At 42.5% G+C, this 11,388-nt stretch overlaps 1 protein-coding gene across 1 annotated transcript in view; it reads right to left on the bottom strand.

Moving 5' to 3' along the window:
• Window positions 1–8,313: 8,313 nt before the first annotated feature.
• The window catches only part of rasip1 (Ras interacting protein 1), a 12,229-nt gene continuing 9,154 nt past the window's right edge, over window positions 8,314–11,388 (bottom strand). The window contains exons 13-16 of the mRNA XM_014012636.1: window positions 9,885–10,167; window positions 9,577–9,740; window positions 8,847–8,988; window positions 8,314–8,770 (exon numbers count right to left, since the gene is read on the bottom strand). Coding sequence (XP_013868090.1) covers window positions 8,592–8,770; window positions 8,847–8,988; window positions 9,577–9,740; window positions 9,885–10,167 — 768 coding nt within the window. The 3' untranslated portion in view covers window positions 8,314–8,591. The remainder of the gene's footprint in view (window positions 8,771–8,846; window positions 8,989–9,576; window positions 9,741–9,884; window positions 10,168–11,388) is intronic.

Raw genomic sequence — 11,388 nt, 5'->3', positions numbered from 1 at the left:
TGTTAAGATTAAATATAAAATACAAGTAACTACAAGAGACATTTAATTAGATTTAAGACCATCTATAGATTTTCACAGCTTATAAGACCACATTTACTCATTTTAAATTATGAGAAGTTTCATGAGCCTTTGCTGCCTGATCATACGTTGAATTTTCTCCATGTGCATGGGCTGAAAAAAAACAAAACAAAACAAAGGACGTGGGCAACCACACTGGCTGCTAGCTTAATCATAAAAAATAAAACAACTTTACTTAAGTATTAAGCATTTCTTATATTATTGCATTTGGCCCGCGGCCCTCAGATTGATTTTAATTTTGGCCCTCTCAGGAAAAACGTTTGGGCACCCCTGTTTACAGATTTGTATTGTTCATTATTTTCTTTTCTTTCGTATCCTCTTCTGGAATGAAAACATTTGCTGCAAGTGTTTATATAAATTGCAAACCATCTGTCTTTCATACTTCGTGGACATGCAATCTTATCTCCGGAATTGACAAAGATATGACAGTTATGTGTTTTTCTGCATTCTTGCCTACCGCCATCATCATCATCTCTGGCTCACAAGTCTAAAGAAGGCCTTTTTCTTGTGTATCTGCTCACCTAGTCCTATCCCAAATTCATCCTGGGTTTTATTTTCTCAACCTTTGTTCACTGTGGGACAACACAAAAGCCTTATTTATTATGCAGAGTAAGAGGCACCTTTTACTTTGGGTTGATTGATTGATAATACTTTATTGACCCCAAGGGGAAATTACAGGATTGTACAATGTCTGTGACTAAAGGGAATGACATGAAAGTTATTCTAACCCTTTATTTTGGTCCAGGCTTTGAGACACACTTTGACCCTTGGCTGCTTTTAATTAGCCATAAACTCTTTTGTCCAGATACCTTTAAATGCCTTGCATGTTTTACTATATTAATAACATTCTATGAGTCAACAGCTCAAAAATGAAAGCTATCCAATGTTTTCTATTTTTAGCTCAAAGTTCACATGGCCAAACTGCCCCCCCGGACACCAGTTTCTTTTTATGTCTCCCCTTTCTTCTTCCTCCTCTTCTCATCCTCTCTCGGTTCATCAGTCACACTGTCCAACTTCATTAGAAACTGTATGAATGTGTTGGCTCACCCCACCGCCTGCCTTGTTTTACAGACACCCCTTGCATCTGGCTGGAACCTCAGCAGCGCCAGAAAAGATGCCAAGAATGCAAAGAATGGCCCCAGTGACTGATAAGAAGGAAATTCCCTGCAATAGACTGGACTGAAGGCTTAGAAACAACACCGGCCCAAACGTTCACAGGGGAGAAATGAGCGGGATGACGACAGAAAGTGCAAGTGGAGGGATGGGACAGGAAGACCGAACACAGACATTTGACAAAGAAAATAAGCGCTGCGAAAGCAGCTATGAGAAAGCCATGACACATGAGAACAGAGAGAGTGATGACGCTGGGTGATAGGTGGGAATAGAAGGTAAATTATCTAATGAAAGGAAGGCACGGATTTAAGAAAACAAAGTGGAAAAACATGAAAGAGAATCAGTATTCAAAAATAGCAACTAAAAAGTCGTAAAACTTTTATTCCTCTAACCGGTGTTAGGTAAGATTCGGGGAAATTTGTGGAACTTGCTGGACATGTGATCATCAACTGATGGTCCTCGGGCCATACAAGGCCCACAAGCCCATTCTATCGGCCCCTCAGGGTGTTAAATTATTAATATATTTAGGAAAGTTTGATGCAGAAATCAGTTGAGGACCAGCTCATAATGACTAATGGCAAGGATTTAGCTAATTAAAGCTCACCTTTTGCTGTCACCTTACAGAAAACCATTGCAGGTTCAAACTCAGCTGGGGTTGTATTTCGTTCTCTGCATGTATGGATTTTTTTCAAGAACTTGTTTCCTCCCTCAAACCAAGAACATAGATGTTAGGCTAACTGGTATCTCTAAAATGCCTAACCCTATAGGTACAGTTGTGGTCAAAAGTTTACATACACTTGTAAAGAAACATAATGTTATGGCTGTCTTGAGTTTTCAATAAGTTCTACAACTCTTATTTTACTGTGATAGAGTGATCCGAACACATACATGTTTGTCACAAAAAACAGTCATAAAATTTGGTTCTTTCATAAATTTATTATGGGTCTGCTGAAAATGTCACCAAATCTGCTGGGTCAAAAATATACATACAGCAACAAAATTTGTCAATTTTGGTGATGTAGCGAGTTGTGTCAATCAAATTAGCTTCATGTCATGGCCTCTTCACTTCTTGTAAGTGATTCTGATTGACTACAGCTGTTGACTTCTCATGAGCCCATTTAAATAGGGCTCATTTGACCCAGTGATTAGAGTCAGCTACAAAAGCTACAATGGGAAAGTCAAAGGAACTCAGTGTGGATCTGAAAAAGCGAATTATTGACTTGAACAAGTCAGGGAAGTCACTTGGAGCCATTTCAAAGCAGCTACAGGTCCCAAGAGCAACTGTGCAGACAATTATACGCAAGTATAAAGTGCATGGAACAGTTGTGTCACTGCCACGATCAGGAAGAAAACGCAAGCTATCACATGCTGCCAAGAGGAGATTGGTCAGGATGGTCAAGAGTCAACCAAGAATCACCAAGAAGCAGGTCTGCAAGGATTTGGAAGCTGATGGAACACAGGTGTCAGTCTCCACAGTCAAGCGTGTTTTACATCGCCATGGACTGAGAGGCTGCCGTGCAAGAAAGAAGCCCTTGCTCCAGAAAAGGCACCTTAAGACTCGGCTGAAGTTTGCTGCTGATCACATGGACAAAGATAAAACCTTCTGGAGGAAAGTTCTCTGGTCAGACGAAACTGCCTACTGTCAAGCATGGTGGTGGTAGTATTATGCTCTGGGGATGTTTTGCTGCCAGTGGAACTGGTTCTTTGCAGAAAGTAAATGGGATAATGAAGAAGGAGGATTACCTCCAAATTCTGCAGGAAAACTTAAAACCATCAGCCCGAAGGTTGGGTCTTTGGCGCAGTTGGGTGTTCCAACAAGACAATGACCCAAAACACACATCAAAAGTGGTAAAGGAATGGCTAAACCAGGCTAGAATTAAGGTTTTAGAATGGCCTTCCCAAAGTCCTGACTTAAACCCCATTGAGAACATGTGGACAGTGCTAAAGAAACAGGTTCATGCAAGAAAACCATCACATTTAGCTGAACTGCACCAATTCTGTCAAGAAGAGTGGTCAAACATTCAACCTGAAGCTTGCCAGGAGCTTGTGGATGGCTACCAAAAGCGCCTAGTTGCCGTGAAAATGGCCAAGGGACATGTAACCAAATACTAATGTTGCTGTATGTATATTTTTGACCCAGCAGATTTGGTGACATTTTCAGCAGACCCATAATAAATTTATGAAAGAACCAAATTTTATGACTGTTTTTTGTGACAAACATGTATGTGTTCCGATCACTCTATCACAGAAAAATAAGAGTTGTAGAACTTATTGAAAACTCAAGACAGCCATAACATTATGTTTCTTTACAAGTGTATGTAAACTTTTGACCACAACTGTATCATTAGCTGTCCCAATTCAGGAGCTGCAGCCTAGACTGCGACTCATGGAGGACACACCTTTCACAGTCCAGGGTAGGCTGCATAAAACCGCTGTGAAATAAGGAAATTGGTTGTTTGTCTCTATGTCCCAGCAATCGACCTGTTCAGTGTGTACCCCACCTCTTGTTCAAAATCTGCTGGAGACAGGGACCAGCTCTTCATGACCATGTATGGATTGAAACAGATGGATGAATGGAGATTTTTCATACCAGAAGAAAAGGCTAATCAAAGGCTAGACCATGCTCTGTCTGCTTTCAAACTTCTGGTGCTTGAGCAAGTTTCGTTGATGACCACTGCTAAAGAGGCACATCAAAGACAAGGTAAACCTCCCAATCAGCCTCTGGTAGGTCTTCATGGAGGTGTCAGAGGACAACCATCTTACATTTCTAGCTGGTTAATTCTGGTATTTGACTGGCAGCACTTCTCAATGACTCACTAAAGTAACTTTTCCACTGTCTTCCTCATTGTGCGGACACATCGCCAAACCCTCATCCAGATTAGCTTCTTGTCTAAATCTGACTTGACACGAGTGCCTGCCGATAAGCCTACACGTAGATTTTTGTCTGCCTGCTGGCGCTGGTTTTGGCACATTGTTTTTAGGACAAATTGGATTACATACCACCTGGGTATTTCCTTCCTTCTGCCTTTCTTGTTTTTTCCCAGATTACATCAGAGGAGAGGTTCCTTCAGTTGTTAGTAGGCACATACCTCACAGTCACAGGGGAGGCTAGTTCGCTGTTTTAAAACAGAAGGTGCATAATGAAATATGTGAAGGGAGGCAGGAGGCATGACAGTCCTTCCTGTAGATGGTTTTCTGATCATCACATTCAAGATAAGAGATGGTGATCTAGTTTCTGTTTATGAAATGTGTGCATGTGTGTGTGTGACTTTTTGAACGTTTGCCTATTGTTCACATCTGGCCTAAACCCAGTCCTTTTCTGTGTTCAGATCATAAATAATGAATGACTGAGAGGGGAAATGAAACATTATCCATATAAAACTCCCCAGGGTGTCTTATCTTGAATGAAACTGATTCATTCCTGTAATATCACGATCACAGCGTAAAGCTTCTGCAATTATAATACCAATATTGAGACAGATAAACAATATTTCCAGCCACAGTCTGGGCTCCTTTTCCCAAAATCTATTTATTAATTATTCTTCAAAGTGAAAGGCTTTCATTCATGACAAAAAAAGCAAGACCTCTCCTGGGTCAGGTCAGGTCATTGTTTAGCGCAACTTTAATGGGGAAACAATAAGTGCAGGACAATAATATGCGAGCCAGTACATGAGAATTTGGTTGCACTTTACGGCGTGTTTGTGCAGAAGAAGCTGGGGTCAGAACTCGATCCAGCGAGCGTGGAGACGGCCTCTGTTTTGTATATTTTTGGTCAAAACCTCACATAACGACTCGGTGCGGTCTCTTGGCTTTTCGACCCATCTGAAACAGCTGACGCAGGGTACATAGGTGGGTGTGTGAGCTTTGAGTTTGAAGTAGTGAAAGGCCTGGGGTAGACAAGTTTTTTTTATTTATTTTTTGGTAACTCCATTAAAAGGAACCCCTGGGAAGTTTGGATGACTGTCAGCTGAGGTGGAGCCTGGGGGAGCCAAGCAAGAGGGAGAGTGTTTTCATGTGTTTATGTGTGTGTTTTCCTTCACAACTGGGACTTATACATATGCCCTCAGGTTATATTTTACCAGGATGGGGGTATACTCAGGGGTGTAGGAACAGGCCTACGGAGAACACTTGTGTTATCCTCCAGGGAGCAATGCTTTTAAGGTGCGGTTCCCCTACCTCCCTTTACCTCTAATGTGCCGAATCAGTGGAAGGTAGAAACCCAAAGAGTATCCTTGACACTAATATGGAAAAAAGCCTGTTTGGAGTGAATATAAGGGCAAATATTATTCTTCCTGAGCCTAACCACTGCGAGCACCTCTGACCTGGCAATGAAAGTGCAGAAACAAAAAGCCCAAAGACTTTTGCTGCCCCATCAAAGGAGAGCTACATAAAATAAACACGGCCATCAGATTACCACGCTGAACACGGGCAGCGTTAGCCCGCGCCGGCCGACCTGCCGCCCAACCCCATAGCTCTATGGGAGTTAAGTGTGGGGTCCGTTCAGTCAACACCATGACGCAAAATGGAACAAGACTCTGACAGAAGCCCCGGGCCGATGGAATAAGGCCCCTGCCCACAGGCCCACAAGCCCCCCAGGCTCGAGAGAAACATACTGAGCAAGAACAGGAGGGAAGACGAGAAGAGGGGGGATAGACAAGGAAAAAAGGAAAAGACCGCAGGTTCCAAACTGATGCCACTGGCTCTGTCCCAAACTGAACAGCGCACACATACATGCTCTGCTGCCCGAACCAGCATCAGCAGGTCAGGACAGACAGCCGCCAGTGGAGACAGGGCCGGGGCAGGGAAGGGCAGGGCAAGGTACAGCGGTTGGTGGTGGCTGTAGCTTGTGAGACTGTAAAACGGCCTTAACGTGTTGGATCTGACTTCACAGGGGTTCTTTTATATCCCTGCATACACCTCTGTGAGTTTGCTTCTCAGTGTGTATGTATTTGCTTCAAAAGAAAAAGGTTTTATGTTTGGATGATGTAACATGAGGAAACAGATGTGTCCCATGAGGACTACCACTGCTTTTCTTCTGACCTTTTAGTCACCTCACCTAGGCTCCACTGTCTATTTCAGCCTCATCTACAGCCTGTCATCTGTCAGACACAGACCGATTCCCTTCCAGCACCTCTGACCTTCTTCTCAGTCATCTCTTACACCCCCAGTCTGTCTTTCTGTCTGCCTGTGACCCAACAAAGCTTCCCCTGCTCCCTGGTTTCCTTCCTGACCTTAGCACAGGAGTCAGCCATGAAAAATATTCCACTCTCACTTTGTTTTAGTCTGGAGCTGACTGTCTGATGAGCGTGTCTCGTACAGTCAAGCTTTTTAAACATTTTCAGTCTGCGACTCAAAATGACAAACCTGAGTAATTTGGACCAAAACGCTCATACTTTCTCCCCTGATTCCCTGATAGAGCACGCCTCACAAGTCCCTTCTTTTCCCCTTCTCAGAGAAGACCTCACATTCTGACCTTTTGGCATTTCGTGTGACTTGAAAACATTCCTTATACTCCAGGCTTTTGAATGACGCAGAGCTCAGGTAAAGTGTTCCCAGATAAGAAACTGAGATCCTGCCGGGTCGGGTTGGAGCTGTTTGTGTTAAAGTGTGTGAGAGCCACAGGCTTTTTTTTTCTCCTTCTGATTCCTGAAAATTACTCCTGTGTGCACTACAATGAACACAATCACTGTGGTCCACGGGCCTCACACCAGCAGCAGCAGGGCTGCGTAACACGCTCGCCTCCCTACTGTTCTCCTTTTCTTTTCATCCTTTTCTCCTCTGACTCAGCTGTTTTGTAGGAAACTCCGTCTCTTTGAAGAACGGGAAGAATCTTTCATTACTCCACAGCGAGGAGAGGGAAGGAGATGATAGGTACCGAATGACTGTGCCATTGTTTTTAAACTCCTCTCTTCCCTTTTATCGGCCAATGGTAATTGGGCTGAGGTAATTACAGGCGAGGCTGCTACAACAGGTGTGGGGATGCAGCACCTGGGTGAAGAAGTCTGTGTGCAAAATCTGGGTGAAAGTGTGCATGACAGTTTGGCTTTGTCAGTGATTTAGATCAGAAAAAACAGTGCGTCACATGCTTACTAAACCTTCTTTGTTAGTCGCCACAGATTCAGAGACTACTGTATCCCAGCAGGCAGTGGTCACCACAGACTACACTACTATCAAACAATCGTGGTGTGGATCTATACCAGCCTGATCCCCTTGCCCCTTCTGTGTTTAATTATAAACCTACAGTCTACATCTGTATGACATTACTGGAAAGCTGAAATTAGCAGCCCCCCTCACTCATTCACCACATTGAATTTCAAATGAGAGTGATTACAATCATCTAATTGATAAATGTCAACCACAGAGTTCTTCTTTACATGATTCATGATCTATAACCAGTCATGTTTTTCTCGACGTCAGCTCAGTAAGGAATGGAGGGGAGAACCTGAGGCAGTGAAAGGGTGATGTAAGCAGGGCTTTCTCACGGGACCCATGTTTTGTCAAGCTTATTACAGTAAAGGAGCTCCGAGAAGCTGACCGGAAGAAAGGAAGCCGTTTGGCTGCACACCAGAGGAGTAACACGATTTCGTTTTCTGCAACGTCACAGGGGCCTCTGTCTCAAAACAAAGAAGAAGAAAGGGGAAAAAAAGGAGTGAATAATTCTTGCAGGACATCTGGCAGACTAGACAAAGAAACTGACTGGATATGACCAAACTGTGACCAGTAAGTTCAATGTGGTCACACTCTGAGGGATGAAATCACCTGACTGTTGCTGTACGTGTGGCTGACGGCTGTTTTGGCCTGAATTAAATCAACATTTTATAGGAATTTTACCACATTAATGATGCCTCATTACCAACTCTCAAGTCAACAAACTGGGTCTTTATGACAACTAACCATAGTCTAGAAATAAAAGAAAAAAAATGAGGTGGTGCTTTTAGAGCAGATGATAATGGTTCAGCTCCTAAGCCGAGCACTTCTACATGCAGACTCATCATTTAACACTAAAGGGGAACGAGTCCTGCATCGCCACCTTGTGGAATGTTTTAATGGTGTGGGAGCTTGAGCAGCGTGCCAAACTCCAGGGGCCCCACTGTGGGAAACAATAACCGAACGGAAACTGGAAAGGCTTTTAGACAAGAATTCAGCATTTTATTCCAAACAAGACATTTAAAAACATATAAGGAAGCCAAGTGAAAGAGTCATAGAAAGCATAACACTGTGTGGCCCAGCAGATATGGATGTTTACACTCTGTTTTAAATTGAATCAGACATAACAAAACCAGTATAAGTGTTTTGCTTGAAATTTAAAAGAAAATAAAACTGAGTTAAAGGAAATGATATGACGATCAAACATAGGACACCCATACAGTTTGCTTTTTTTTTATCTGGTCTGGTCCTCTTCAGAGCCGAGTCCTCTGATTGGCAGGGAGCTCATCCTGATCAAGGCCCCACAGGAAGGTGCGGAGACGAGTCACTTCCTTTTGGAGCTCGGGGCTTGGGATTGGCTGCGAGAGGTCAAGGCGGGGTGTCTCATTGGGCAGGATGAGAGGCGGGTGGTCCAGAAAGCTCTCAAAGATGTCTAAAAAAAAGGAACAAGAAAAAATATGAGCACGTCATTGTTAAATCCTCACATTTATAGGGTTTACTGGTTTTACCTCCACTCAGATCTGTGTCAGGTGGAGGAGCCCAGGACGCTGGTGGAGCTCTGGTTGGTCCCAGTTTGTAATGAGTGAGCAGGTGGTGCAGCTGGGCAGGACTTAGCAGTTCATGCTCTTCCTTTAGACTGGACCACGAGGACTGACATGAAACATTAAAAACATTACACTTATCTTTTTATGCTTCTCATATAATCAAGAAAAGGAGGATAAAGCTAAATTACAAATGAGTTGTGACTAACTCTGCTATGACAACATCGAACTTTAGCTCAATATCTTCAAGTTCGACTAAATTCTAGCAACTTTTGTGTTTGTTAAGTCTAATTAGCTGTAGTGGCCATCTTGAATCGGTTTGCCTCCAAACGTTAATCAGCTGTAGAAGTGCATCTAATCAAAGTTTCATTAACATCTACCCACTGATTCATGATATATTTCGCTAACAGACAAACAAGGTCAACTACAACACTTTATATTTGCCAAAGTTACTTAGCTATAGCAGCCATATTAAACAGGTTTGACTTCAAATGTTAATCAGCTACATATGTGCATGTAATTATCACATTCTTAGTATTTCTTTAAAATCTGTCTACTGAATCATGAGATATTTTGCTAATACAATGGACCATTTCTATTTGTTGATTTCTTCTGAATAAAGTGGATTTATGCAGCTTTTACTTTTCATGATGTTATAAATCTCAGTTTGAACAGAGACAACGCTAACAGCTGTTACCTGAATGAGTCGGGTTTTAGGAACACACAGAAAGTTGACAGTGACGGAAAGTTTCTTCAAAAACTCTGAAGCTATGTCTCCTAACCCTGCTCCCTGCAGCCAGTCCAGAACCAGGTCCAGGTTTGTTCGGATCTGGACTGCTCTGGACCATGAAAACAGCCCATCTGTGAGAAAAATAACAGAAAGAAAAAAATTAACATGAAACAACCAGCAGAACATTTGTTGTTCTGCTTGAGTTTTTTTTTATATTCTGTCTTTCTAAAAATACATTTTGATTGTTGCTTTGTGACTCATCGACACCCTCTCACCTCTTTCCAGCAAAGTATTTAGCAGGGAAGTGTTGGTGAAGAAGAAGAGGTAACCAAAAGTCTGGGAGGTGAGTGGCGGAGAGAGACAGGCCTCACGAGACAGCATCAGGGAGCAGCGATACACTTCCACCAGTCCTGCCACCTTCGGAGGTAAGACGGACACGTCGTCTCCTTCTCCTTCCTTCTTCTCTTCTCCCTCTGCGCCTGCATCCTTTTCTTTCTCTTTCTCCTCGTTGGAAAAGGGGTTGGTGTCCAGGAGAGCTGGAAGAAGGGAGTACAGGGTCTTTGTGGGCAGACAGGACAGAAACTTTAGTTATTAACCATACTTGGACTGAAGTGATGACCATAAAAGCTACAAAATGTAGCACAAACATGAACTAGAGGGAGGATGACCCTAAGTCAGATTTGTAATTTTTCTACTGTGCCGTTGTGAGTAGTTCACCCACTTTCCTGCATAAAAATGCCTACAACAAAGCTCTGACCAATCACACTGTGAACGTGTTCTCTGAGCTCCCATGAGAACGAGATGACATCATTTTCATCACACAACTACATCGGCGGGAGCAGGTTTCTTCACTTTTCACAGAGTGTGAAGAAAGCATCAGTGTAGCAGCACTAATGGTGTTCAATTTGGAAAATAATGACTGTATTAACAGGTGTTTATTAAAAGAGTAATAAGATAAAAGTAATTTGTGTTGTTTTGGATGGTGGAAATGTAATCTTAAATGTTTGTGTTCTGAATAGTTCTTTGCTTAAATCCTTCATGCAAACATCACCCTGATTTACTTTACTGCAGGTAATATAGTGAGTGCTCATAACTACTCCACACAACCACACCTCAAATAACACTCCTTGACTGAACAACAAAGGCCTAAAAGATGACTAAAAAGGATTTCCCCTCCTGTTTTAAATCCTGCTGAGAACTTGCACCCCCCCCCCCCCCACCCCCCCCCCACCACCCCCCAGACGAATCGAAGGCAGGACATCTGTTAGAGCATGTGTTAGGAGACTGTGGTTCTTTCTTCAGAAATGGTTGATTGTGATCAGGGGGGAAAAATGAATGAGCCAAACTGTGGAAAGATTGAAGTTCTGCCCCTTTAAACATTTCTGAATCCCAGCATCCAAATTTGTCATTTTGTGTTTTTTATTTTTCTTATGTATCCTACATGAGCTGCAAGCTACAAGTTAGCCGAAACTCAACGTTCAAGTTGATTTTAATGATACTTATAATTTCAACAGTCTAAATGATCAAAAAGAGATCAGTGTGCATGATTTTGATGTTAATTGCATGTTAATTCTTCTAAAAATATATACAATTTATGTCTCAGAAAGACCACTTCCTGTTCTGTGGAGTTTGTATCTACTTTTTATGCAACATGATAGAAAAAGATAAATTATGCTCATTTTTTAACAAGGTAGCGTGAAGATAAGGTTTTATGTGTGTGTGTGTGTGTGTGTGTGTGTGTGTGTGTGTGTGTGTGTGTGTGTGTGTGTGTGTGTGTGT

Source organism: Austrofundulus limnaeus, unplaced genomic scaffold (assembly GCF_001266775.1).
Source record: "Austrofundulus limnaeus strain Quisiro unplaced genomic scaffold, Austrofundulus_limnaeus-1.0 Scaffold93, whole genome shotgun sequence".
Taxonomy (NCBI): Eukaryota; Metazoa; Chordata; class Actinopteri; order Cyprinodontiformes; family Rivulidae; genus Austrofundulus; species Austrofundulus limnaeus.
This window is presented reverse-complemented; position numbering and strand designations above follow the sequence as displayed.